This window comes from Accipiter gentilis, chromosome 5 (genome assembly GCF_929443795.1).
Source record: "Accipiter gentilis chromosome 5, bAccGen1.1, whole genome shotgun sequence".
In the NCBI taxonomy this organism is placed as follows: Eukaryota; Metazoa; Chordata; class Aves; order Accipitriformes; family Accipitridae; genus Astur; species Astur gentilis.
In genome coordinates, this window is record NC_064884.1 from 23664574 (window position 1) to 23691534 (window position 26961).

Below are 26961 nucleotides of genomic sequence, written 5' to 3' on the forward strand. Positions count from 1 at the left end.
AATTTATTTTGTTAAAGATCTTAACAAGTCACCAACTTTCCAAACTATTTTACAATGACAAACTCATATGTTCTTATAGGTTTGATCTGCCACCACTTATCCTTTTTTCAATGGATGGGTTTAGAGCAGAATACTTGCAGACTTGGAATTCTTTGCTGCCAAACATTGAAAAACTCAGTAAGTTACCAAGAGTACTTTGACTAATTTTCTTTAAAAGTCTGCATGCAGCCTCTCCAATCCCTTTTGCTGCTGTCATGAATATGTGTTGCTCAGCAATAAGAAAATCACAAATCGGGTCTCCCTCACCAGTTGTATATTTTCATTATTATATGTTCTATATTGATTCTTGCATTTGAGTGCATAGCAAACATGACTTTTTTTTTAAAAGGCCTCTAATACTGTTCAGCAGCTTTTTATTAAATAAATAGTTTGAAATATACATTCAAATACAGTTTAAGACTGAAAAAAGTTCCAGAGAAGGATTTCCTGCATTGTCTGTACTGCATTGAAAAATTCTAACTGGTAAGGAGATTATCATTAAAGTGTAATACACAGAGGAAATGCATAGGGTTATCGGGAAATTTTTCTCAAAGATGTGCTTTTTCAAGTCAGATATTTTAAGATACTAAAGAGAAGCTGCATATTTAAAAGTATGTCAGTGAATATTATTATATTAGACTTAAATGCAATGTAATTTACATACTGGTATAATTTCATATATTGATATGATTGCAGCAAGGTTCAAGTAACTGTTTCCCAGTATTTCTGAATATTGGGAGAAAGAGTAAGTTGAAGATCTTTAGCTTGTGCTGTAAAGGGCTCTAAAAAGTGGAACCCATTAGTGCACACTTCCTTAAAATTTCCTGAATATTTTAGAGCTCAGCTCTCAAGATACTTTGTACCTGGACAAAATGTCTGCATATTTATTCATTTCTTCTCAGCAATAATAGTCTAAGTTGCCAGTGTTCACATCTGTTCTGAATCTATCATATTCTGTTTCTATTGTGCTCATTTAAAAACTTAACATGGATGTTACGAAGTACTACGTTTTACTGAATGGTTAACAATCTTGTTTATGGATAATGAGGGTAGCCAGAAGCCTCAATCTGAAGCAGTGTGCAAACCTGACTTCTTGTGCAAATATTTTATTCTTTGATGTCATTCTGACTTTGGAAGGCATTTGAATCAGTGAAGAAATCATGCATGCAGAAGTCAGTGTTCAGTTCCAGTCTTTTGAAACAGGTGAAAAGGAAATGCCAAGTTGACAAAAGGCATGAAAACCATGCTACGTGTATGTTGCCAAGAAATCTTTTCAAATGAAAACAGATCTAATTCAGCATTACTCATATTTGTTGTCAATTTTAACAATTGCTTATGCACATTCATGCTTATACTTCTCAGAAATCTACAGTGGAAAGGAAAGAAGAATTCCTTTCTTTGCAAAAGAAAAAATGTAATGCTGATTTGTAGCATAAAATATTTCCTCTCTATTAACTCCCTTAACCTAGGATTTTCAGTAGAACTAATCAAGCTAGTTGTTATAGAATATGTACACTATGTATGTAGGTCCTCTACCATCCAAGAGAGATCCATATAAAATTATGCTGATTTTCTGATGTATTTTTCAATTATTCAGCCCTTCTTTAAACACTGTTTAAGCCTTTTTTTCTGTACCACACGGGAACAGTTTTGTTGAATAATTTCAGGCTTTCATTGTTTAGTTGAGGTTGTTTGGTTAAAATCAGTTTCTGTTCTTTGACTGAAATGCTGTACATCAAAGAAGAAAGTGTGTTTGAGTGTGAATCAAATAATCATCTGACTACAGCTTAATAAAGAACTGTTCTCCACATGAGTTAGATTAAAAAATGGCATTAAGGCATCTTCCAGTCTTTGCACCTTTGTTTTGTGGGTAAATAAGTTGGATCCTATAGTGCATTTAGATATTACAGATGTTCAGGCGTGGTAATTGCCTTAGATTGCTGTAAAGTGACACATGTTTGGAGATAAAGGTAGGACACCTGGGGTGGGATTCACTCCAGAGCAGGAGACCTCCAGTTAGATACGTTCTTGGAGATGTCTGTGTGTGAGATGTCTATATGCTTATTGTAGTCAGTGCATTTATGGTTAATACAGTCTGTACAGAGCAGTGCAAGAGCCTAGAGAGCAAGTCAGCTCACGTGCCACAGGACAAATTGTTGCCTTAACCTATGTTTCTAGTATACTTCAGAGTGCTGTGGCACATCCTAGGGGGCCTTCAGCAGTTGTGACAGGAGGACACAGATCTTCTGGTGATCTTGCATCAAAACTACCAACTTTCATGCAGATGTCTTGGGTAACTGAAGATATCTAAAATGGCACCGGATGCCAGTGCTTAAGCAACTGAGTCCTTCCCATGCATCTGGTCGCCAGAGAGCTCTGCAGAATATCTTGCCTGGGCTGACCTGGGGTTTCAGTCTCATTGCGTAAACATATATGTCTAATGCCACTTTGGATCTCAGAAGTATCTGAGACACTTGTTTGGGTTAGCAGACAGGATGTAGGAGGAGCATCTGAAGGCGAGGCAGGATCATTAAAGATGTCTCAAATGGCCCTAGGTGTCTAGGCTTTAGGCAGCTGAATTGAGTGTCCAGGGTCCATTGACTGGAATGGGATGGTAGGCCTAGCTCACAAGGAGACACCAGAATGTATGCATCTTAATTTGGAGACACATTTCCCCTCTAATACCACAGCAACTGACTGTGGTGATTTTGTTTGTTTGTTTTTAAGACTGTTAGTTTTCAATTTTAAAAAATTATAAGCAAATTTATATTAATTCCATGATCTGTTGCAGAAACATGTGGCACACATTCGAAATACATGAGAGCTGTTTACCCCACAAAAACCTTTCCAAACCACTATACTATTGTCACAGTAAGTGAGAATTTGCTATTTTTCCTTTTCGTTATCTGGACGACATAGAAAGGATTTTGTGGTGCCAATCTTTTTGTGGGACGTGGGAACTCAAGCTATAGGAGTAAAAGAGAGAGATGCTGAGAAAGTACATACAGGCATGATCGATGTGGCTATACAGGCATGCTATCTGATTCTGGCCTGTAAACTGGTGATTCCTGATCTTTGTCAGTCCAATTGTATATGGGTGAATATGGGTGAGGACACAGCCAGTTGATGAGAGTGTGTGTTAGGATGGGTTTGGCAGCTGATATACAGCCATATGACATAAATGGTACTTAATCTGTAGCACATCAGGTTTTAACTGGGCTGGGGAGAAAATGGGGAAACTCAAGGGAACTTAACAGGCACACTGAATTCATTGGCAGGAATCTGATGATCTGTGTGAGTTAGGAAAGCATGTTCTGTTTCTGTGATAAAACAGCCCTAAAAAAGAATTGCAACACTGCAACAGTGTGCATTGCAACATAGTTTATGCTCCATTGGATTTCAAGATTCAGTGGGGTTTTTTTGTTTATTTTCATTTTGCAGGGATTGTATCCAGAATCGCATGGTATTATTGATAACAGCATGTACGATGTAGACTTGAACAAACATTTCTCACTTTCGGGGACGGAAAAATTCAAACCTTCATGGTGGAAGGGACAGCCAGTAGGTTTATTTCTCATTGTGGTATTCCTTTAAGTCTCAAGTGGCTCATGTGCCATGTTATAAAACAAAACAAAACAAGGATGAAATGCAAAGCTGTGTGAGATATTTGCAATATGTGCTAAATATCCTGTAGGCTTCATATTATAGGCTGCCTACAAAACAGTTTGCTTTTCATGAAAGTAAAAGGACTCTTACAGTGTTAATTCTGAGACTTAAAAATTTCACTTGATGTGGTAGTTAGTTAGTAAAAAAGACTTAAATATTTTGGTTAGTATTGGAATTAATCTCTTGCCACAGGACACCACTGTAAATTTTTATATGGTTTTATTGTGGGGTATTTTTTTGTTTGTCTTTTGACAACTAGCTACAAAATGAAATAAGAAAATCTACTTCCAAATTATATCAAATTACAAATACACTTACAAAGTCCAGGCATATAAAAGCAAGGAAGAGAATAGCAAAGAGCTTAATTTCCAGCAAAATGAACATTTTTGTATAATGTATGGCACATTTCATACCCCCCCCCCCCATTGTGCCCATGGTTATGATTAATATTATTAATTTACTAGAAATATCAAGCTATAATAATGGTACAAAAATATAAAAAATACACATGTATATAGTACATGTATATAGTATATCTACTTAAAATACACGTATATATTTATTTATGTGTGTGTGTGTGTGTGTGTATGTCTGTGTAGTCATGTTTGTAGTATGCTCAAGTACCCAGGTTTTTGGTGCCATTGTTTCATGAAGGATTTCATCAGGTTTGTAACAGAACCACAGCTGCACTCTTTAAGATAAATAGAAATATGCCCTCTTATAATAAAGTCATATAACTAGAATATAGAATAGAATAGAATAGGATAGAATAGAATAGAATAGAATAGAATAGAATAGAATAGAATATTTCAGTTGGAAGGGACCTACAATGATCATCTAGTCCAACTGCCTGACCAGTTCATGGCTGGCCAAAAGTTAAAACATGTTATTAAGGGCATTGACCAATTGCCTGTTAAACACTGACAGGCCTGGGGCATCAACCACCTCTCTAGGAAGCCTGTTCCACTGTTTGACCACCCTTTCTGTAAAGAAATGTTTCCTGATGTCAAGTCTGAACATCTCTGATGCAGCTTAGAACCATTTTCCATCTTCATGATCCATTCCACTGGCATTTGCCACAGGAAGAAAGATCACTTCTTGTTGCCAGTTATGGAAATACCTGTATGATTTTTTTTCTATGCTGAGAATACCCAAGAAATGGCAACATCCTGGCTTCCATGCTACTACTTCCCCTGTGCTCAGCACTGGTGAGGCCGCACCTCAAGTCCTGTGTTCAGTTTTGGGCCCCTCACTGCAGGAAAGACATTGAGGTGCTGCAGCGTGTCCAGAGGAGGGCAATGAAGCTGGTGAGGGGCCTGGAGCACAAGTTTTATGAGGAGCGGCTGAGGGAACTGGGGTTGTTTAGCCTGGAGAAAAGGAGGCTGAGGGGAGACCTTACCGCTCTCTACAACCACCTGAAAGGAGGTTGTAGTGAGGTGGGGGTTGGTCTCTTCTATCAAGTAACTAGTGACAGGACGAGAGGAAATGGCCTCAAATTGCACCAGGGGAGGTTTAGATTGGATATTGAAAAAAATTTCCTTACTGAGAGGGTTGTCAAGCATTGGAACAGGCTGCCCAGGGAAGTGGTGGAGTCACCACCCTTGTAGGTGTTCAAAAAACATGTAGAAGTGGCAGTTTCAGGACATGATTTAGTGGTGGACTTGGCAGTGTTGGGTTGACAGTTGGACTCGATGATCTTAAAGGTCTTTTCCAACCTAAACGATTCTATGATTCTATAATTTTTCTTCAGAATGTGTATGTAGAAAACAAACTTCAGATCAGATATGGTCATTAGGCAACTGCATGATGTGTGAAAAAAGAAAGAGGAATGCATGCTTACAGCCCATATTTCTGATCCAATTATGTATTTTTTGCTTTGGTGATCTGAGGTCCTCCAGTGGTGTAAATGCCATAAAGTAATTTGTTTGTACCTTTACCCATAGGTCTGGCTGACAGCAATGTACCAAAATTTGAAAGCAGGCACCTTATTTTGGCCAGGCTCTGATGTTCCAATTAATGGAACATACCCCACCTTGTACAACGTATACAACAGGTAAATTTTTGTAGAGCTTGTAGTAAATTCCTGTAAATTACTCCAAAAATCCAAATTGCCATATGACAGATGAAGGAAATGAAATATAAGGTTTTTAAACAACAGTCTGAGAGGTAAATGCCATGTCACATTGTCCTGGTTTTGCCATGGAACTACCAATAGTAGTCGAAATTTTCAAAATCATTTAGGGGATTCACAATGAGAAAGTCAAAGGGTACTGTATATTCTGCTCTTCTAGAGAGTCTTGAAATTTTCAGCCAACTGCAAGCTACTGATCTCCCACTAGGAAAGCATCCTATAACTGATTAGTATCCACTGCAAAGCTATACCAACTATTACTGTATTTCCACACATAAAATCTACACATATGATATAGCCCTTTACGAATACTTGTAGCTGTACTTGAGAATAAGCTTTCAGATAGCCTATACCCTAAGGTAATGAACAGAAAGTTGGAAGTCATGGCAAGAGGCTATAGGAGGCAGAAACTAACTGAAGAGATGATGCTGGATAGGGAAGATACTGAAGGAAGTCATGTTCTAGATCAATTCCCTCTGGTCTTGCTTGCACATGTGATAATGTGCACACTGCTGCTGAATTATAGTTCTGTATGTTTTGTCTAGTTAATTCACAGGTTACACATGTGAAAACATAGCAATTATCTTCATGGTATTTTTTTCCTTATGGAAGGCATTGATGCTAGTAAACTATTTCTAAATTTTCATGATGATTTCAGTAGATATCCCATGTTTCTTCACATTTACAAAGATAATCTAAAGCAAGTATGTAACTGTAAGTCTCTATAGATAACAAAGGTTTTGCAGTGATGTGTAGGATTAGTACCCAGAAAACACCTGGGTACTATAGGTAACTAACAAAGCTTGTGCATGACTTTGGGGGAAAGCAAAGCTATTAATGGGTGCATTCCTTCATAGAAGACAAAGCATGACCTCACAAAGATTTTGCTGGGGACATTACCTTTAAAATGTGAAAGTCCAAGGTTTATACATGCTGGAAAGAATAAAAATTATTCTGATTTGTACTTCAGGTTTATGTCCTGAACTTGAAATCTCTTTTTTTGCATGTATTTAATTATAAATATGTGAGTATTGCAACCAACATCACATGTTTTTGTTTGCAAAATCAGGATCTGTCTAATTTGCCATTAAAAGTGAGTTACATTCAATCAAAAATGAGAATAATAAAACTGATTTCTGGTACCTTGTTAAGATGCATCATTCTTGAAATCCAAATCTGTGACTTTACTATATGACTAGAGGACAGACACTCTCTGTATCTTGGAATTAGAAGGGCTTATCAGAAAAACCTTGTTAAAATCTTGTTAACGTTGTATTATTTTTTTTTTCAGTTCAGTTACATATGAACAGAGAATTTCAGGAGTATTGAAATGGCTTGATTATAGCAAGTCTGAGAGGTAACACTTAGTAATATCTAGCTGGTTTGTGAGACTATATCTTAGAAAGGTTTTAATGCTTAGCAACTGAAATTTCTATTGGTGTTTGTGAAACATGGAATCTTCCTCACCATCTCAAATGATAATTTCCTGAATTTAAGCCTGTTCTGTAAGTATAGCTAATCATTTTCAGGATATGATTGTAGATACAAAAGATGAAAGAGTGAACATATATCTGAATGGGATGTACTGTTGTAGAAGTTTTCTTTTATTGTTGTGTCTTTTTTCTTGGTGTATGGCCTAGAGGAAACATGGAACATCCAGTTTCTGGTCTAAGTGTATGGATGAAGGATGTTATATGAAAGATATTGCACAAGAAAGGTTAAATATCTGAAAGTAATCACAGGCAGTAATTCAGGATAAAAAGTACATGTCAGTACTGATTATCATGCTCAACTTTGTGACATGTAAACAAGTGAAATCTTTTATATGATAATTTGTTAACAAATTCCTACTATATTTACAGTTAGGAGATGCTCTCTAGAGCCTCACTGCTTAATCAGGAAGAGATCCTTTAGGTGGTAGTTCTATTTATATCTCAAAAAGGAACAGCTTTCTCTGCTATCTGAGACATTGAAGTTTTTCAGAGTGATTTCTGGATACCAATTAAAGACACTGGATACTGTTTCTGAAATTGTAACTTCAAATTGTCTGTTTTGATTAATTACAAAACTCAGAAGAAGTTGAATTATTATATTTGCTGTATGGACTTTTATTAAGGTTTAAAGAAGTTATTTATAATTCTGTTTTAAGTTTGATTTAATTTTTTTAAGTGGAAGTGTTCTTTTGATATGCTGTCTCTAATTTCTCATAATATTCCATTCTTATTTATTTCTAACTCAAGGCCTGATTTCTACACTTTATATATTGAAGAACCAGATTCTTCTGGACATTCATTTGGACCAGTTAGTGGTGGTGTAAGAAGTTTTTGTGTTTTTCTTAGACTAAATCGAACTAAAAATGTTGCTGTACTATGAACGTAACCAACTTACAAACGTGGAAAGGACAGTAGATCAAAAATTACCGTTAACTGTTTTATGAGTATTTATTAAGAACTCCTGCTTGTGGTTGATCCCATTGTTCTGACTCCAACACTGTGTGTGAATCAAAAGAGCTGTAAACCAAACAAACTGGCAGAAAATTATTTCAGATCATACTATTAGAAATAATATTAATGGTTGTGTTTAGACTGAACTTTAATTTTATTGCCAAGTGATATTTGGAAGCATGTGGTCTGGCAAATCCTCAGAACTGTCTTTTATTTATTCCTAACACTGTACTTCAGTGTTTGTTAATTTGTAACCCAAAATATTACATTTTTACTTGCATGCAGACAGAAAGTTCAGTCTTAAAGGAGCTTGGGGCTTGTCATATCAGCTCCTTCCTGGAATGGTCTTGTTTAATATATTTGAAAATGGTCTTCAGCAAAAGGCCTCATTATAGTGAACAAGGACAGAAAAACTGATGTTTGTAGGATAGTTTTAGGCTCCCTAATTGGAAAGGGACCTCCATTTCTCTTTGTACATAAAGGGCTTAAAAACCCATTACTGTATGCATAATTGTATATGTGTACATTGTCCATGCACACAAGACATTCAAGAGAGTGCAGCAGAGTTAAGGGAAAAAGAAGGGTGTAAGTGCTCAGACATGGAGTCTTTTTTTAAGTTGCATATTCTGTGGTAGAGCAGTGGAATTCTGCACATCTATACTCTAGTGGTGGTGAAAAAAGAAAAGAAGAAGCAACATTAAGGACCTGAAAACTGACAGAAAAGCTCACTTTTTCAGACTTTGATGATCACATTTAAGTGAGAACTTGAAATCAGAAAAAAAATTCTAATGAAACAGGTTTATCTCACAGGTAATCAAAGCCTTACAGCTAGCAGATCAAGCACTGGGGATGCTAATGGATGGACTTAAACAAAGAAACCTGCACAAATGTGTAAACCTCATTGTTTTAGCTGATCATGGTAATGTATATAATTCTTTTTTTCAATCTAAATTTTACTGAGTCATAGTTTTCTTCCTCTGTGTAATATGGGTGCTTACTAGTTTTAATCTATTTTGTAATTCACTTTATCTTCCTTGCCATATATTGTATACAAAAAAATAACTCTTTCTATATTGTCCTTTAGGGATGGAAATGACCTACTGCAAACAGTTAGAATATATGACTAATTACTTCAAACAGATTGATTTCTACATGTATGCTGGGCCTGCAGCTCGCATTCGAGCAAGAAATGTTCCAAAGGACTATTTTACCTGTAAGTGTGGACCAATCCTGGGATTGCACAATCAGTATAACAGGAAATAAATAAATAAATAGGGAAAATAGATAATCAGTAGTAATCAGCAGAGTGAACAGTGGTCTGTTTCACTTAACCTGGCTTAAACATCCCTGGAAGTTCTGGTTGGTTTTGGTGGGGTTTTTTTCCAAGAGCAATCCCTTTAGATTAAACTGAAGCTTAGAAAAGCTTGTTGCAGACTCTGATTTGCATTTCCTTAGCATGTGGAAAGATGAAGAAAAGATATTTTTGTTGTTTTGAACTGGAACTTCAGGTCTTTCATAAGTCTACTGCTCTTCACAGATTTCTTATGCATGTTGGCAGAGTCCATCTTTTTGAAGAAGTGACTATTTCTAAGTGTGTGTACAAAGTTACAGAATCTGAATCTTAGCACAGTAGGATCTAAGCCTTGGTTGAGCCCTTTAGCTAGTATCACAAAAGAACACAAAATTGAAACCATGTGAGCTGACTCTGACTTGGAATAGATACTGTGCTACCAGACTGAAATGAAACAAACCACCTCAAAACTTTCTGTATCAGAGAAAAAAATGTAGAGAGGTAAAATGATGGAAGTGCTTGATTTAGTGAGTTTATAGAATTCATAAAGTATTCTAAAAGGCTTAATTCTTGCAGATCTCAAATAAAAGCTGGGACCCCATTGTACTTTATCTTTTCTAATTGTATTTATCTTTGTAGACACAATATTTATACAACATAAAGCAGACTTTCCTTGTTTTAAGTAGAAGACAGTCTAAGTCAGACAGGAGCAGAGTAATAAGCAGAGAGAATAATGGTGTTTCGTATGTATCTTAAGCTCAATATAATTGTTGACTCATTTCCTCTAATGGTCTTACTTTTTCTGAAGGAATTTTCCTTCTGTAAAGTGCTCAGATTTGTTTTTTAGAAAGCTAATGTCAAAAGGTTAAAGTCACTCTTTGAAAACGTGGAAGGTGAAAGGACTAAGACAGACTGGATTTTTCTCTGTGACTGCTGCTGGAAGAGGACTACAAGACAAGTGCTCCAGGTCCACTTCAGTGTAAAAAAGGTTATACTTCATACAGGTTAGGTGGGAGAGAAAATTTGGTTCTGATGATGTGTCAGCTTTAGGTGTAGGCAGTCATCACCATGGCAGTTTTCTACAGTCTGTCTTGATGTACCCAAAGTGCTAGGTATGTCCACAGGCTACCACATTTACAGACAGTTAATCTTGGAAACATAACATTCCTACCTGTGGAAGGCTATGGTTACCATAATCTTCACAGGCTAATGAAGAAATGCAATTTTACAGACAAAAAGCACATTGAAATTTTTCTCATGAGGCTTTGGACCTTCAGCTGTTGGAATGTATGTTAATTCATCTTTTCTTTTTAACAGTTGACTCAGAAGGAATTGTTAAAAACCTCACAGTGAGTAAATATTTTCATAATTTTTCCTCATAGTTCCTCTTAATAGGAATCTGATCAAAAAGCACAGTTTGTGAAAAACTGAGACTACAGTGCCAGTTTAAATAGTGTACTGACTCCAGTGTACCATAGGAGGCAGTTCTGGAAGTTGTTTGAAGATGGTGCACAAAGGTTTGTCATGGGGGGGGAATCTCTGTTTAGAGCAAAAGCATTTTCTGTACTTCTCTTTGAAAGAGAAGTAGCTGACTTCATGTGGAGAAAACAGGATATACCTTCATTATAGAACAGAATACAACACAGAGATGCTTTAGATAATAGGCATCTGTTAGCTCTGGAATACAACTGCTGCACCCAGGCTAGGTGAAAGCAACTTTTCCACACAACAGATAATGACATTGTAGAGCACATTGCCACAGGGTGTTGTAGGAGCTGGAAATATAAATAAGAAGGGGGTATTTGAGACAAATTAATGGAGGACAAGCCTGTAAGGGCTATTAAACATGATACACAAGCAACCTCAGCCTTAAGAAGTCCGTGAAGCCTAGAGGAAACTGAGCAGGTACAAGAAAGAAGGTTCATTCAATACTTGACTTGTTCTTACACACTTTCTCTGAGTATCTGATTCTGGAAATTCTGGAGATCTGATTGGAAACAGAGTACTAGGCAAGATGACCTTTGGCATGAGGCAGTATGGCTCTTTTAGGATCTTTTATGACATACCACTTAAGTACTTGCAGTGGTTTTAAGTATGCTGCACTACCACTGGGTGCCATACTGATAGTTCTACTTGGGTCTCTGCCACACCATGTGGATGTAGCACTCCAAGGCAGGACCAAGCTTGTCTGTGTCTCCATGTAGGCAAGTGCTTCTTGTAGGTACACTCTGTGACAGCTGAGCTCTGAAGGGTGTAATGGAAGGAGTGCAGAACAGAGTGCAAAACAAAGGGAGACCAAGCCTATTTTACTGAAAGGTGATAAGATGTGGCAGTGCATGTTTTTCCTTATACTTTTTTAGATAGATAATTCCCTGCCTTTTTTTTTTTTAGTGTTCAAGATATACATTAATACATGTGAGATTAATGTGGTGGACAAACTAAAATGCTTGTAGGAAAGTTGCCTTTTTGTATTTTCTTTGCATTTATAATTTACAGTGAGTTAAACATTAAAACTACTTGCTCTCCATGCATTGTCCTTAATTTTACCTTTTCTTCATTGCCAGTTTGTTTTCTATTCTCTGACTAGTCCTAGTCCAAGCAGTAGACAGATGTTCTTATACTTTTAGAATAAATGCTCTCAGCTTGGAAAAATTCTGGGCTGTCTCAGCTGGGTATATTTCTGATAAATCACCACTAGAGGCCTTCCTTTAACCTGTTGAACAACTCAGTTATGCAATATTAAACGTAGCTTTTGCCTGCCACTGATGTCCAAAGAGCAGCGAATGTTCCTGTTTAATTTTTTCTTGATTCTGAATACCTAAGAATACAGTTGCAGGAGTAGGATATGAATGGTTGGGAATAGCAGAAGGAGCTTTTTCAGTGCTACATTCCCTACCCCACTGTATGATGTGGAGCCTGTCATATCAAAGAGCAGTAGTGTAAGCGGAATAGCACGATGTGCATATTCTGTTCTCAACCCCAGTTGAGATTGCAACTGCTACAAGTTGCAGAGATGTGACATCTCTGCCTTTTAGGAATAGCCTGGTATCAGGACACTTCCTCTTTTCTTTTTCATTCATAAATAGTGAGTGTATTTTGTTCATTTCAAGTTCTTAGAATGAGGTTTTGGGGCAGAGAAGGGAGTTGTGTGTTGTATTCTAATTGCTAATTGATAGACATAAAGTGATATTATATATCGATTTCCTCTATTTTTCCCTTTAATTAGACTATGCTTTGTAGAATGGCCTCCTGTCCTGGGCTAGCAAACCCACTGAATCCTTATTTTTCATGTTCCTGGATTCCACTATGCTTCTTTGATGACTATCCAGGCACAGTCATTCTCATTTCACATTAATGTTATTCTGTGCAGAGTATACAATTCTAGTACTTAAAGTGAAGATGTCAGATCAGACTCCAAGTGTGCTATAGTTTGTACTGCCTGTGTGGTAGAACAGGTCCACTTCTCTGGCTTACCCAGCTTCCTAGCAGCTCTTCCCTCAGCATTTTAGATGTTCTGTGTTGTCCCAGTGCTGGATTGCTGATCAGCAGCAGCACTTCTGAAACATTGCCATGATGCTTGCAGCCAGCTGGAATGGCTCCTGATGGCCATGTGTAGTTAAATCTTTGCAGTATGTCATATGGTTGTCATTAGGCTCTCAATGCAAACTCATTCATGGCATGCCTGCTAACACAGCAGTTATATTAATAAATTAAATGTGGATGTAAAAGCTAAGGCATTTATCTAACAGCTGAGTACTGGACATTTACATGGCATGAGAGTACATGTTCAGTCTTGCAGCTAAAACCCTAGACTATGCTTTGTTACGTATACTTGGTTTTCTTTGTTATTTATTGAATGGTAAAGTAATAGAAGATGGCAGAAATAAACTGCCAGGGAACTTTCTCTTGTGGAGTGTAATCTTACATACTAGATGCCAGTGACGTTAGTATGGACACATAGACTAAACATTACAGCCTTAGGATTACTTTTACCACAGTATTTGTGAACTTGCTATACATATTATAGCACTATATTTTCAAACAGTTCAAAAAAAAGCCACTTTTCCTTCCATTGCTTTTTGGGCCAAAAATGAGATCTGCAGGTTATCTGAGAAGCTATCTGTGAATAATGTGCTTTGTTCTTACTTACATTCCTGCCACTAAGATGTTTGTGATAATTTTGAATGATCAGTTTAATTTTTGATACTGAGCAAAACTCATGACTGGGCTCTTTCCTCTTCCACAGTGCAAAAGATCCCCTCAGCACTTCAAGCCTTATCTGACACCTGACTTGCCAAAACGATTGCACTATGCTAACAACATTCGTATTGATAAAGTTCATCTTTTGGTGGATCGACAGTGGCTGGCTGTGAGGTAACATAATTTGTGTGACTGTTACCTTATCTTTTTCATCCCATTCTTATCCTTTTACTTTCCTTCACAGATGCCTGACTTCCCATTTTGCTTTAGACTTGTTACATTTCCATGTTTGTTACTTTTAAAATCTTACTATGTGTAAAAAGGAAACACGCTTTATAATTAAAACCAAGAATGTATTATTAGTATGATTCAAATCTGAATAGTCTAATAAAAGAATCATTACTCCAGATGAAATTTTTACAGAAAAAAAAATGAAGAAAAAAAGCAAATAAAGAAATGAATACTACTACTACACAGAAAAGGTCTGAAAACAATGCAGTTAAAATTGTTACACAATGCCTTCCTAGTATCTAGCCCTTTTCCTGGCATTACGGTCTCCCCTCTGCTGCCCTTCTGGGTCCTAAGGTTGATGGCTTCAGTCTGGTGTGGATATGGCTAGTAATCAGCATTATGAGTCCTTCATCAGGAGGAATATAATGTCCGTGTTCCTTCTACCACACTCTGTGATCTGAGTGGGGTCCTTCCTGTGTGTATGCTAACGCTACAGCTTGCTTATTCTTCACTGGCCTGCAAGTTAACATTGCATCTCAGTTCACTAGATATGGTGCATTCTGCATGTGTTAGATATTTGTTCTTTATTCTCTTTCTTACCTCTAAGTCTGGTTTTGCTCAGTTCCAGGTCTGCATTTCCTTAATTGGCCATTGGTGAGTTATTTCTAGCCTCAGAGTCTCCATTCTACACAGAATAACAAATTGTTACTTCTATCTGCATAAAAACTATGCCTTTACCATGCAAAGATAAACTGATAAGAAAACAAATTAGACATAACCACCTTGCCATTACAAAAATTGCTGTAAGAGATAAACAATAAAAAAAAATAGCTCTGAGCACATCAGGAGCAGTTCAGACAAGCCTTAGTTCTGAGGCCTTGAAAACTCAATACAAAGCCTGTGGTGTTAGTAGCAATGCTGTATTTACTGAGCTACAGTCCTGCAGTAGGAGAAGCATGAGCTGACTTGGAATTTTAAGACTATTCAAATAGTAGAAAATGCTCGATCAGTATATGACTTGATTTTTTGTTTTGATGCAACCAAATAATTGTTCTGGACATATAAAAAGAAATGGCCACTGAAAAATCTTGCATTCACCTTTTTTTTAACTGCTGAAATGTTCTTGTGACTCTGAAAACAGGATACATGTGCTTGACAACTGTGTGTTGAATCAGTATGGGATGACTATATCTTTCCATGTATCTCAGCAACGGGTAAATTAAAACAAGTGTTAGTCATTTTAAGTCAGACTATTCTAATGTGTTATTAATCCTATAATCCCCCCCCCCCAACCACATCCCTCCTTCACCCTTTAGAATCCATGATGAAAATGCACTGTCTTGTAAGGCAAATCCCTTGCAGTCTTATTTATATTGTTCCACAAAGGTTAACATCAGAGTCCTCCCATTATAGGTTTTCTATTAAAATGCAGATTCCACAGAAAATAACTGAGGAATTCTTCCTAAGAAGATTACGCTTGTTCTGAAACTTGTAGCTAGGCGAAGGCCTCAGTTCAAAAATAGCCATTTTGTCAATGTATTTTGAAAACATTGATTCACTGTACACTCAGTAGCTACCTAGACAAGATAATTCCTGTCCATAGCAATCTCTGTTACATGAGACAGAGGTGTTCATAAAAGTGAACACTGGATGAGCAAAAAGTACTACAATATTATGCCAGAGTCAGTTCTTAAGGCATGATCCAGAGTCCAGCGAGTCAGGATGACTGTTATTAACCGGTTCTGTTTGTGCCATTTTTACTTACGCTATATGATGGTTTCTCCTTAGGAACGCAAATTACACAAATTGTGATAGGGGTAACCATGGCTATAACAACGAATTTAAAAGTATGGAGGTAAGATGATTTCTGTTCAAGTCTTTCACCTTCTTATATAGAAAATCACGATGTGCTAGGTGAACCACCAGAATATAGAATATATGATCGTTTTTGCAGTGTGATTTTTCTTCTGTGTCACCCACTGGGTCCACATATTCGTGTTGCCTTTCATCGATGTGTACAAGGCCTGCTGCCTGGGGATCCTGTAGTAAAACTTGTCTGGGCTCACCTTAACTCCATGGAGCCAGATAGACTACAGTAAACCAAGCATACCATGTTTAGCTATGGGACACTGAATTCTTTCATTCTTTCATTCTTCTACTGAAGCAATGACTGAAAAATCTCCATAGGCCTTGGGAGTTCAGTTGAGCATCTGAAAGCCTGAATGCTCAAATAAACTACATGTCATTGACTCTGTTTATCATACAAGACTTAATCATATCATCAGAGTAAAAAACTCATTAGTATAACCTGTATATTAGTATAGCCTGTTTCATCTCATTTTCACTTCTGGTCACAGTGAAAATATTTTGAGTTCTTGAGCTTTTGGTTTTTCATGTACTTTCTGTGATGTGAACCTTTAAGTAAGGTCAAGCATCCCACTACTAGTCCCATATTCTGTGCCTAAGAATCAGATTCTTCCAGATCTTCACAGCAATATTAAAACCATATGTCAATATACTGATCAGAATGGTGCTGAATGTTTGTATGGAAAGAAAAGGTAAATTCTGGTTACCATGGAAACCTTGATCATAGATAACCTTATGCTGGTGGCACAATGACTGAGGAAATTTTTTTTCTTTATAAAGGAGAAAAATGTCCTAGTGTTGTCTTTTTTAAAAAAATTAATAATCCCTTCTCTGTTACGGGAACATAAGAATATTATTTTAGAACAGATCATTGTCCTGTTTAGTCATGTTTCCTGTATCTTATGGCAGGCAGCTCAAAAGGCTTATAAACTAGTAGAAATCAATGTGAGACTGTAAGTAGTATCAATGTTCTGCTACAGTGCTTGCAGACCTGCAAGGGCTGCCAAGTACTACATTGCTTCACTGGTGGTACTGATGCAGGTCTCTGCTGAGCTTGGGATGGGTCTCTGCAGTTCCCTGCTCCTTGCTTTAGATTTAACCATGGCTATAGGCTCTTAAATGACCCAAAGACTTTAGAGAATGCAATGTATTAAAACAAACCCCAACCCCCCAATGCTTGTATTTCTGGCTCAATATTAACCTTTAGATAGGACCTGTGAGTGTCATAACTCTACATTTGTTGAAATGGCATTGTTACAGGCTGTTGCAATGAAAACATAAAAAGGTGTGAATTTGAAACATAGCAAAAAATAGTTTTCATAAGTATGCATCAAAATATTAAAGAACACCCCTCCAGATTCATTATATAGTTTAAATTATCCTAAGAAATTATTTTATGTTTTGCATTTTTCTTCAAATTATATACAAATTATATGCAAAATTTGCCTTCTTTACCAGAACAATCCTATATTTTAACTTTTATGACTGTGAAAAGACTGTATTTTGTTCCAGTGTCCCTGTTTCCATAAAATCCAACTGAATTGTTTTTTTTTTAATTTGGATTCCTTTAGATAACAACTTTTGTTTTATTACAATCTAGGCTATATTCTTAGCCTATGGCCCAAGCTTTAAAGAGAAAACAGAAGTGGATGCTTTTGAAAACATTGAGGTTTACAACCTTATGTGTGGTGAGTAGAAACAATCCAGTACTTTTAGATGATAAACCAACAGTATTTCCAAATACCAGTGTTGTAAGAGCTAAAAGAAGGGTAAGTAAAAATTCAGTGAATTAAATCAGAAGCTAGGTTTTTCACAGAAAACGCAGAAGCCATACTCTTTTGCCTTCTGTACAGTGCTAAAATGCTAACTGCCAAAAATTGTTGTGCTTTGAAGGTTGTTTCTGATTGCAGAAGGATTCCACTAAAGAATCAGAGAGAACTGCTCCTGCCACATGGGCTTGCTGTTGAAATGATGCCTGTGGAATAACTGTGGGATAAGAATCTTATAGAGAGTTACCGCTCTTGTTCATAACTTGAAATGGACCATTGCAGTCCTGGCAGTGAGCAATTAGGAAGTATGTGCCTCAGAAAATATGGATTAATGCATCACACAAAAATGCAATAGTCTAGTGTGCTTCACAATACGAGATGCATTTGCAATTACATTTGTACTCTGCATTAAATCATCTAAACTTATGAATGTTATGGCAATGTATAAAACTGTATTAACAGTACTCAAATACATAATTACCAAATCTTGATGCTATGGAAGATAGCAATGAACCTTCATACCTAGAAAACTAGAAGTTGATGGTAGTAGTTACCATAATAGTTTAGATAACGGAATAAGCTATTTCTATATTTAGACTGAATGCATAGGAAATGTGTAGAATTGGAAAGATAATGACTTTTTAAAATGCCATTTTAGTCTTAAAATATGTTTACAAATTTCAAATGTTTCAACAGATTTGCTGCATATTACACCAGCACCAAATAATGGAACACATGGCAGCTTGAATCACCTCTTAAAAAAACCTTTTTACAATCCTTCACACGCAAAAGAAAACTCATCTCCTTCTTCATGTCCAGTTTCCCATCTGACTCCCATAGATGATCTAGGATGCACGTGCAAGCATGTAAGTAGGGGCTTCTGGGATCTTTTAATCATCTTTGTCAAGTATGTTCTCTTTTCTTTGGTTTTTCTAAACTATGGATTCATTGTGAAAGATTCTCTTATATTTTACAGATATCAAATGTTTCAGTACTAAATGAGAGGTTAAATCTTACCACAGAAGAAAGTAAGTAGCAAGAGATGAAAAGCACAGCAATATTTTTAAATCTATGCCTGGTTTAGATTTTGTATTGTTGGTTCTAGTGGGAATTTTTGGAGTGTTAATTAAAATTTAAAGTGAAGTGGGAAAGCCAAGTCAGAAGCATAACTTTTTTCTTTTTTCTTTGCATTTGTTTAAAAAATGCTATTTAATACTGTTATAGCAACACTTATGCATAGGAATCAGATCTGAATCCCATTAAAATCTTGGAAAAAACCATACAGGTTTCAGTGGTCTTTGGAGAAAGCCTGAACACTTCCAGGTTATATGCTGTAACTCTTGTTCCCCACCTTGTAACCATAACTTTGCCTTTCTCTGATCAAAAATTCCCATAGATATTTCTGTGTGCTTTTTTATGGGTCTTCTGGAAATCTTAGGAAGCGTTGTAATGCTTCCTAGCCAAATAAGATGTAAATTTCACTCTACTGGCAAGATAAGTTCAAAAGGTTTATATTGGTATGAAATTGCAAAGAAGAAAGAATTTGCAAGTCTGATTTATTACACTGACTTTCGTGTGTTAAACTTAACATGAAAACTATTTTCTACATTTTTTCATTCCACTCATAAGCTAAGAGCTTAAAGAAACACATGCCCATGTTTACTGTTAATTTTATTTGTATTTATTAGTGTTTTAATTTACATTTTTTTCTCTGCTCTCTTAAACCTTTGTGCCATCCAAAATGTTATAGAAGAATGAATCAATAATTATTGTTTAAATTCTAGTAAAGAAGGCAAACTCATATCATTTGCCATATGGGAGACCCAGAGTTCTTCAGAAGAAGAATGTCTACTGCCTCCTTTCCCATCATCAGTATGTGAGTGGATACAGCTATGATATCTGGATGCCACTGTGGACGGCATACACTGTGAATAAGCCTGTAGGTTATCAAATATTCATACTATTCTTAAATATGTAATATAATGGATTGAAAACATGGTTCAGTCATCAGAAGTCCAGGTTAAGAACTGATGGATATCATGTGACTAAGGTCCTTATGTCTGAAAAAGTGTCTTTGATATCTTTTAAATTTCAACTATCTTAAACTATTGTTTAAAAAAGTGGGAACGGCCATCTGTTAGGGACACAAAAGATAGCAAAGAATAAAGCTGCTGGTAAGCTAGTTCCATTAAGCCTGTTCTATAAAATAAGCTGTCAAGACAGTGCTCCAACTTGCCTGTTGATTCCTGAGGAAAAGCAGGCTCTGATTTCCAAAATCAGAAGTTTTTAAGCTTTCCTATAAATATCATGATCTTTTTCCTATTAACAAACCTTTATACAATTCTGCAAGGCAGTTTGTACTAATGCATACTTCTGCATGTTCTGTTTATTTGCTCTCTATATATTATATAATATCTTAAAATTGTAATTATAGCTGAATGAACCTCTGAGAGTTCAAGACTATGTGGCTCTGGAATAAACTGTTTGAGTTTGCAGGGTCAGTAAACTAGTGGACATTCATGGGCTTAATTCCCCCTATAATTTGACCCTTTTTCTAAGTTGCCCTGAGGAAATAACTTTTACACTGATTTTTCTGTCTGAAGAGAACTTTTATTGATGTTTACATGATTTCTTATTTTATCAGTACAAATATGGGGAAATTATTTTAATCAAATATATGCTGCTAGAATGTTAGTATTTCAGAAAGTTTTACTCCATACTTTCTCCTGATTTTTCACAATGTGGGTGAAGGATCACAAATCCAACCCTAAGAAGGCTTAAAGTCTAGTGAAACAAATGTCCATTTCAACAAAGAATGGTTTTACTTCATGATATTTGAAGATCTGCTCTTATACCTTGCTATGAAAGTGCATTACCCTAATGAAAACCAGTTAATTGTGGGCAGATTTTTCTTCTGATTTCACTTTAAAAAGATTTAAAAGTCCCACCAGAACTGGAGTCTTTTTAATATTTCAGCACTAGCAGCAAAAAGCTCAAAAAAAGCAAATAACTTTTCAGACATTTTCCTTTGTTGAAAACCAAGTTCTCAGCTGGAAAAGAAGTGTATGAAATAAGTTCTTGCTCAATATACCATCTAAATCAACAGAAACACATATTTGTGGGAGTTTCTTACAGTAGTTTATGCAACATTGTGGGAAGCAGCGAATGATTGAGACTGAAGTATTGGAGGGTATAGTTCACAGCTGACTCTAATACAATGATGTATGTTTTCTATAGAAAGAATAAGAAAGAATAAATTTCCTCTGTAATACTCTCAGAGACACAATGGTGAGAGGCTATAAGTCTAAGAGCTCACTCACTGACTTACCTTATACAGTAAGCTGACATCACGATTTATTATTACAATATGTACTAATCAAGAGAAAAAAGCTTTATAATTTATAAGAGCAGTGGAAGGACAGAGGGACAGAGCTAATGCCTTTGACTGTAAGCTTTGGCTACAATACTTGGGAATGACAGAAAATTGCAATTTAAATTGCAAGAATTTTTTCTTGCAAGAATTGTAAGAATTTTTATTGCATCCTAGGTTATTTATGTTGTGGATGAAGCCTGTGCAGTGATTTACACTATTTGTAAAGTGGGGAATTTCTTGACATTAGGTAGCTATAAAGAAGGGCTTAAACAGTAAAATAAATGATGCAGGCTGGAGTTTTGCTGATTTTGTATGATTTGGAAGTTTTGAAACTGGGCTGGCTGATCAAGCCTGCATAGTATTACTGCACCTGCATGTGATATCAGAATCAGGGATATTATGAATAATATATAGTTATAAATGTTAAATAAATTATGTCAGATAGAGTTTTGGTTACTTAGCATTCTTGGTCAAAGGAAAGTTTAAGAGTGAAGGACATTTATTTTCTTGATGTTTTACCCTCATCTTCCAGGGAGAAAGGCAAATTTTCTGGCAAAAAGATAGTCCTTCCACCTGCCTGCAGACACCTGTGGAATTTAAATAGCTTTTCTATGTAGAATCACTGAAGTTTACTATAAAAATATATTAAAATGTATAACAATCTAATCTATGCTGCAATTCGATGAAAACAGCAATGGGACTTGTATAAATGACTGGGATTTTTTTGAACTAAAGCTCTGTGCACTGGGGATTATGGGAGTTTTGTCTTTTATGGTTTAGTATTTTTTCTTCTTGACTACTGAAAAAAGATTCCTGGAGGTGGCTGAAGTTGACATGACAGACGACAGCAGATGCTTGAAGTCTGTCATGTAATGCAAATAATTCATGCTTCTCAACATTAATTACTAGCTTGTCAAAAGACAATAACCTGTATCATAAAAGGTGATGCATGATGTGATAGGCAAAGCCATTTTTTAGTTTTAACTGTTTTCTTCGGAAGACATTATGGTTCTTTGGCCTAAAAGACAAGGAGCCAAAGGGCTAAAGCTGTTGAATTGGCGTTGAATGTTTTTTTTTCTGATTCTGAAGTTTTGAGGCGATGGCTATCACTGTCAAGACCTCATTTCTTAATAAAAGAGCACTTTGACTAGCTTCTTTGAGAATCATTCTATTCTTATTGATAGATGATCTGTTTAAAAATAGCTTATTCCTCTATTTTGAGGAAAAGACATGAAGAGAGGTTGTAGCAGGGTGAATGTGTTAGTTCACAGAGAATTAGCAATATGGCTTGCAATCTGGGGTTGCATTAACTGTTGTTCTCCTTGTACTAAAAGGTGATACAGACAAAGCCATTTTCATCTCTCAACAGCTTTTGATATTATTTACTTGCTGACTTGTAGATCCTTGAAAAAAGCTGAAATATTCTTGAGCGGTTGCTTTTCAGTATTTTGAGAGTTCATAGGTTCATTATGAATTCTCATTTCTTCAGTTGAGAATTTTCTCCTGTGATGTCCAATGGAAATGCCATGAGCAGCCTTCATCTCCTAAATGTATGGGAGTGTTCGTAAAAATACAGGGTATTACATATGTGATGGACAGACAGTTTTAAAACACTGTCCTCCTGCCTTGGCACTTGGATTAGAGCTCATAGCTCATATAGTTAGCTTTAAAAAATGTGAAATAATGAGAAGAGAGTTGAATGGTGTCCTCATCACTTCAAGTTGGAGAAAATGTGAATGCTTCTAATAATCCAGATTCATGATATAGGTCAAAAGTAGATTCCCTGCTGTATTTGGATAACATTAGGTGTGACCACTGTATTTAGTGAGAAGAATGAACTTCTCTTCAGGACAGTCCTTGGCATGTTTATTCAGACCTTTGTTACTTTGATTCAGGTTTCCCTTCAGAGATCATAAAGAAGTTGAAGCCATCGTTGAATATCACAGCTCAATTATTAAATTTAAAATATCGGTTTCTTCAGTGACCCTGATCCATTAACCCTGCCTTATCGATTTGGACATTAGAAAGGACAAATTGCTCAAATGAATTGGATGTCAGTTTTGTATTGGGATTTACATTTGCTTGACAATGACATCTTATCTGCTCAGGTGGCAAAGGCAGTCTTTTGTCTTTTATATTTCATCCCATATGAATGAAATATATATATTTTCCATTAATGTCCAACCTGACCATAATATGGTCATCTAAAGGAATTCTCATAGAAGTAAAGAAATTGAATCAAGGAGTACAAAGAGGCACAAGAAGAACATTCCAGTTCTTTTTTTCTGCTCAGTTTTACCAATCAAAATAAACAATGTACTGAAAATCAGTTTAGAAGTTTAACTACTGTTTATAAAGGCATAAAGAAAATAAATATGTTCCATTCTTACCAAAATGAAAATAAATTACATGTAAATGAGTATGAAAAAGAAAATGCAGTTAAACACAGAAAAGCATATTCTGATGTTTTAGTTAATGCTATTGTAAAATTACGATAAAGGTTACAGAAAAGGTTATGGAAACAAAAGTAAAGGTTATAGAAACAATTATACTCATCAGCATCACTTTTGGCCAGATCTTAGCTAGTGTGCATGTTAACATGTCTCAGTGAAGGTAGTGAAGCTAGCCAGTAAAAGGTACTGAATTTACTATGAATTTATTTAGCTTTAACTCTTCAGCAGCACAGACTCTTATTATGGAGATAGCATCCTCAGATGCTAAGATGAGGTCATAGTGTCATCTTTATATACTAGCTGCTTTCCAGGAGGATGTGACATCAAGTCTGTGTTTCCAGAAATATGTAAAAATGACAAATGAGCCAAACTTGTCACCTGTTTTTGCCTAAGGTATAACCTTATTTTGCTACTACAATTTTACATGCTGCATAAGGATTTCCCTGAATTACCTAAAACCAGAAGTAGTAGAGGAAAAACACTAGGCAGAAGACATCAGTGTCCATTACCTACCTGCATTGACCTGATTCACTATGAAAATAGGAGAAGATTCAATGAAGTTCATTCTAGAAAGTTAAAACCATACAAAGCATTGGGTTAGCCACAGCCGTGGGTGTAATACTTTTTTTCCCCCCCCTTTTCACAGGAAAACACATCTCCTCTTCCTCCCACTGTTTCAGACTGTCTGCGGGCTGATGTTAGGATCCCTGTTGCTCGGAGCCAAAATTGTTCCAACTACCCAGAAGGGCTGACCTTCATCCGCAGTTTCCTCTATCCTCCCAGTGAGCATGGTTCTTTTTATAGCTAGAACTTAGAAAGTCTTAATCAGCTGGATGTGGGTTTATGTTTAAACATATACCCAAACACCAAAACAAACTTCTGCGGATCAGCATGTTGGGCAGAAAAAGGTTTCCAGTGTTTGTAGACTGACCAAAAGCAGGGCAACTGCTACTTTTATCTAAATATTTTCAGTTTAGAACACTTAAGTTTTTCTTTAAAAAATTGAACAATTTGAATTTGATGAAAACTGGTTGGAAAGATGTAAAGGACTGTCCCTCTTCCTCTGTATGAATATTAATTTCCTATTGTCAAATTTGATGATTACTTTGTTGAACACATTTTACAAACAAATTTGGATATATGTTTGCAGTAGGATCATACACTCATGCTCAAATGTAAAATATAATTGAATTACATGTACCTGCAATTTATAGTGACATATGAATCAAATTAATCTTTGTATAATATTTCATGAATTTTTACTTTGTTCTTTTATATAGACTTCAATTCATCTGCTCTTGAACAGTATGATGCCTTACTCACCAGCAATATTGTTCCCATGTATAGAGCTTTCAGAGGTAGATTGCAAAGTTTTGATTAATTTTTATTATTTTTTTGTAATTATGGTTCTGGATTTGATAAAACTATGACAAAGACTTAAAAACATTAATGGGTGGCCTGCAGTATATCCAGATCTTGTGCAAATGTATTTAAAACTTTTTAAAAGTAGATGTTTGAAACTTTAAAATGCACTTATTTAAGTTAATTTTTTTTCTGTGTAGTCCTGTCTGACCTTTGCTTAGGTGTACCTGTTCACTTCTGAATTTCCTCTTCATCTCTTGTGTGCTGTCCTAACAAGAAATCCTAGCTATGAAGCTCTCATGAAAATTTCCCCTTGGCGAAATGCTCAAGGTGAATGAAAATAGCACTTTTTCTTTCCTTTTGCAAGGTCTCAAGAGAAAACAGGATGAAGTTTGTAATCAATGCCCTGATACAGTGCCTGTTTCATCAAGCAGAAACTCAAACCAGATGATATTAATCTTGGAATATTTATTTCAGACAGGTGTTTCTATTATACAAGTGTAATAAGTTACATTAACTCTTTCCATCCAGTCTGACTCTCATTTGTTCATAATCACTGTTAAGAAATTTTCTACAACTTCATATCATCCTGTTTTACTCTTAGGCCTAAGCTCATTTTCTTAGACAAAGGATAAAAAGAGGAATTGTGTAAGGAAAAAGCTGGAGGCAAAGCAATGATATAACTACCTTTCTAATGCACTCAGACCTCATTTATTCATTCACCCATGTCATATAAAAAACAGAGATCCAGAAAGCCTAATTGGCTTTAATCTTCCAATTAAATCAAGGACATTATGAAAAATCCAATTTTCCAAGAAAACTCTACAAGAGATTTAAACTTACAAGAAGTTACTCTAGACCATAAGCAAGAGGTAAATCAGTAGGGGATGCCCTCAACTCCCCAGATGCATCTGGGTTTTTTGCCATGACAGCTGTAAATATTTGAATAGTCTCACTAGCTTATATCCTATAAATTGTACTTTCTCAAATAACAGCTGTGAAATAAGCCGAATTGTCTAGTGATATTTGACATGAGTTCTGTAGAGTTAGACTAACTCTCAGGTGGTGAATATTGCTCTCACAAAGCTGTTATCTCAGGTCCTACTAATAGGCAGAGTTGCAGGTGCTAGCAGATAGGCCAGAAATGAATGACCTCTCAGCTCTAAAACTGTAACTTCAGCTTTAGCTCAAATGCATTATCTCCAGTAGTGCAATGGAACTTGCAGAGCTATAATAGCATTTACTGTGCTTTTTTCAATGGTGTGTGAGAGTATGTCGCTTCTGATGAAATCCAAATTTTGTGTTAGAAAGAGTTGATTTCACAGGCAGTTTAGTTTGGAACTTTTTATTATTCATCTATAGCAAAAAAAGAAATAAGTTCTTTTTCTTTAGTGGTGAAATAACTTCAAATTTATGTAAATATGCTTGTATTTTCTTTTAATGACAGACATATGGGACTATTTCCATAATGTGCTGCTTCAGGAGTATGCTAGAGAGAGGAATGGAGTAAATGTTATCAGTGGACCAGTGTTTGATTACAATTACGATGGCCATTTTGATACTTTTGATGAAATTAAGCAGTAAGTACATGAAAAGCTAGAAGTTAAACTCCAGATTATTTCCCACTGTATTTCCACACAAACTTCTATTCAAGAAGAACAAGTATCACAGAGAATGGAGCATTCCCTTTATAATACTAAACCCACTGTTGCTCATACAACAGCAAATACTCCTGCAAGCAGATACAGTACTGTAGAAGTTGAAGTATGCACAGTTACAGACCAGTAATTTGTTTCCCAAGTTTATGCCTAGATTTTTGGGCCTCTGCAACAGAAATACTGGGAGAATAGATGACATCTAAATAAACAGATGATGTGCTTTAGTGTAATTTTCTGACTTTTCATGTTGTGCTTACTCACCTGTTTGTTGTTCTTCCCTATTGTCTCAGACTGATGTGTTTTATCAAAGATCAGATTTCTGTGTTTGCCTTCACTGAATCATGTAACTGAGAATGCAAAGTGTAACGTTCCTGAGTGCTACCTTTGCATAGCTATGGCTTACACAAGTCACTTGAAGGTCTGACAAGTTCTAGGTACATTTTAGTGAGCTCTGGTAGCATAACAAAATACATTTAAA

The 26961-nt window shown here is 36.0% G+C and overlaps 1 protein-coding gene across 1 annotated transcript in view; it reads left to right on the forward strand.

The window, feature by feature from the left end:
- Positions 1–26961, forward strand: part of ENPP3 (ectonucleotide pyrophosphatase/phosphodiesterase 3) — a 41182-nt gene that overhangs the window by 10871 nt on the left and 3350 nt on the right. Inside the window, exons 6-23 of the mRNA XM_049801507.1 lie at positions 80–177; positions 2831–2910; positions 3481–3600; positions 5649–5758; positions 7128–7193; positions 8077–8149; positions 9091–9199; positions 9365–9493; positions 10889–10920; positions 13818–13945; positions 15791–15857; positions 17469–17556; positions 18334–18503; positions 18614–18665; positions 19422–19576; positions 24110–24245; positions 24744–24821; positions 26273–26405. Coding sequence (XP_049657464.1) covers positions 80–177; positions 2831–2910; positions 3481–3600; positions 5649–5758; positions 7128–7193; positions 8077–8149; positions 9091–9199; positions 9365–9493; positions 10889–10920; positions 13818–13945; positions 15791–15857; positions 17469–17556; positions 18334–18503; positions 18614–18665; positions 19422–19576; positions 24110–24245; positions 24744–24821; positions 26273–26405 — 1824 coding nt within the window. The remainder of the gene's footprint in view (positions 1–79; positions 178–2830; positions 2911–3480; positions 3601–5648; positions 5759–7127; positions 7194–8076; positions 8150–9090; positions 9200–9364; positions 9494–10888; positions 10921–13817; positions 13946–15790; positions 15858–17468; positions 17557–18333; positions 18504–18613; positions 18666–19421; positions 19577–24109; positions 24246–24743; positions 24822–26272; positions 26406–26961) is intronic.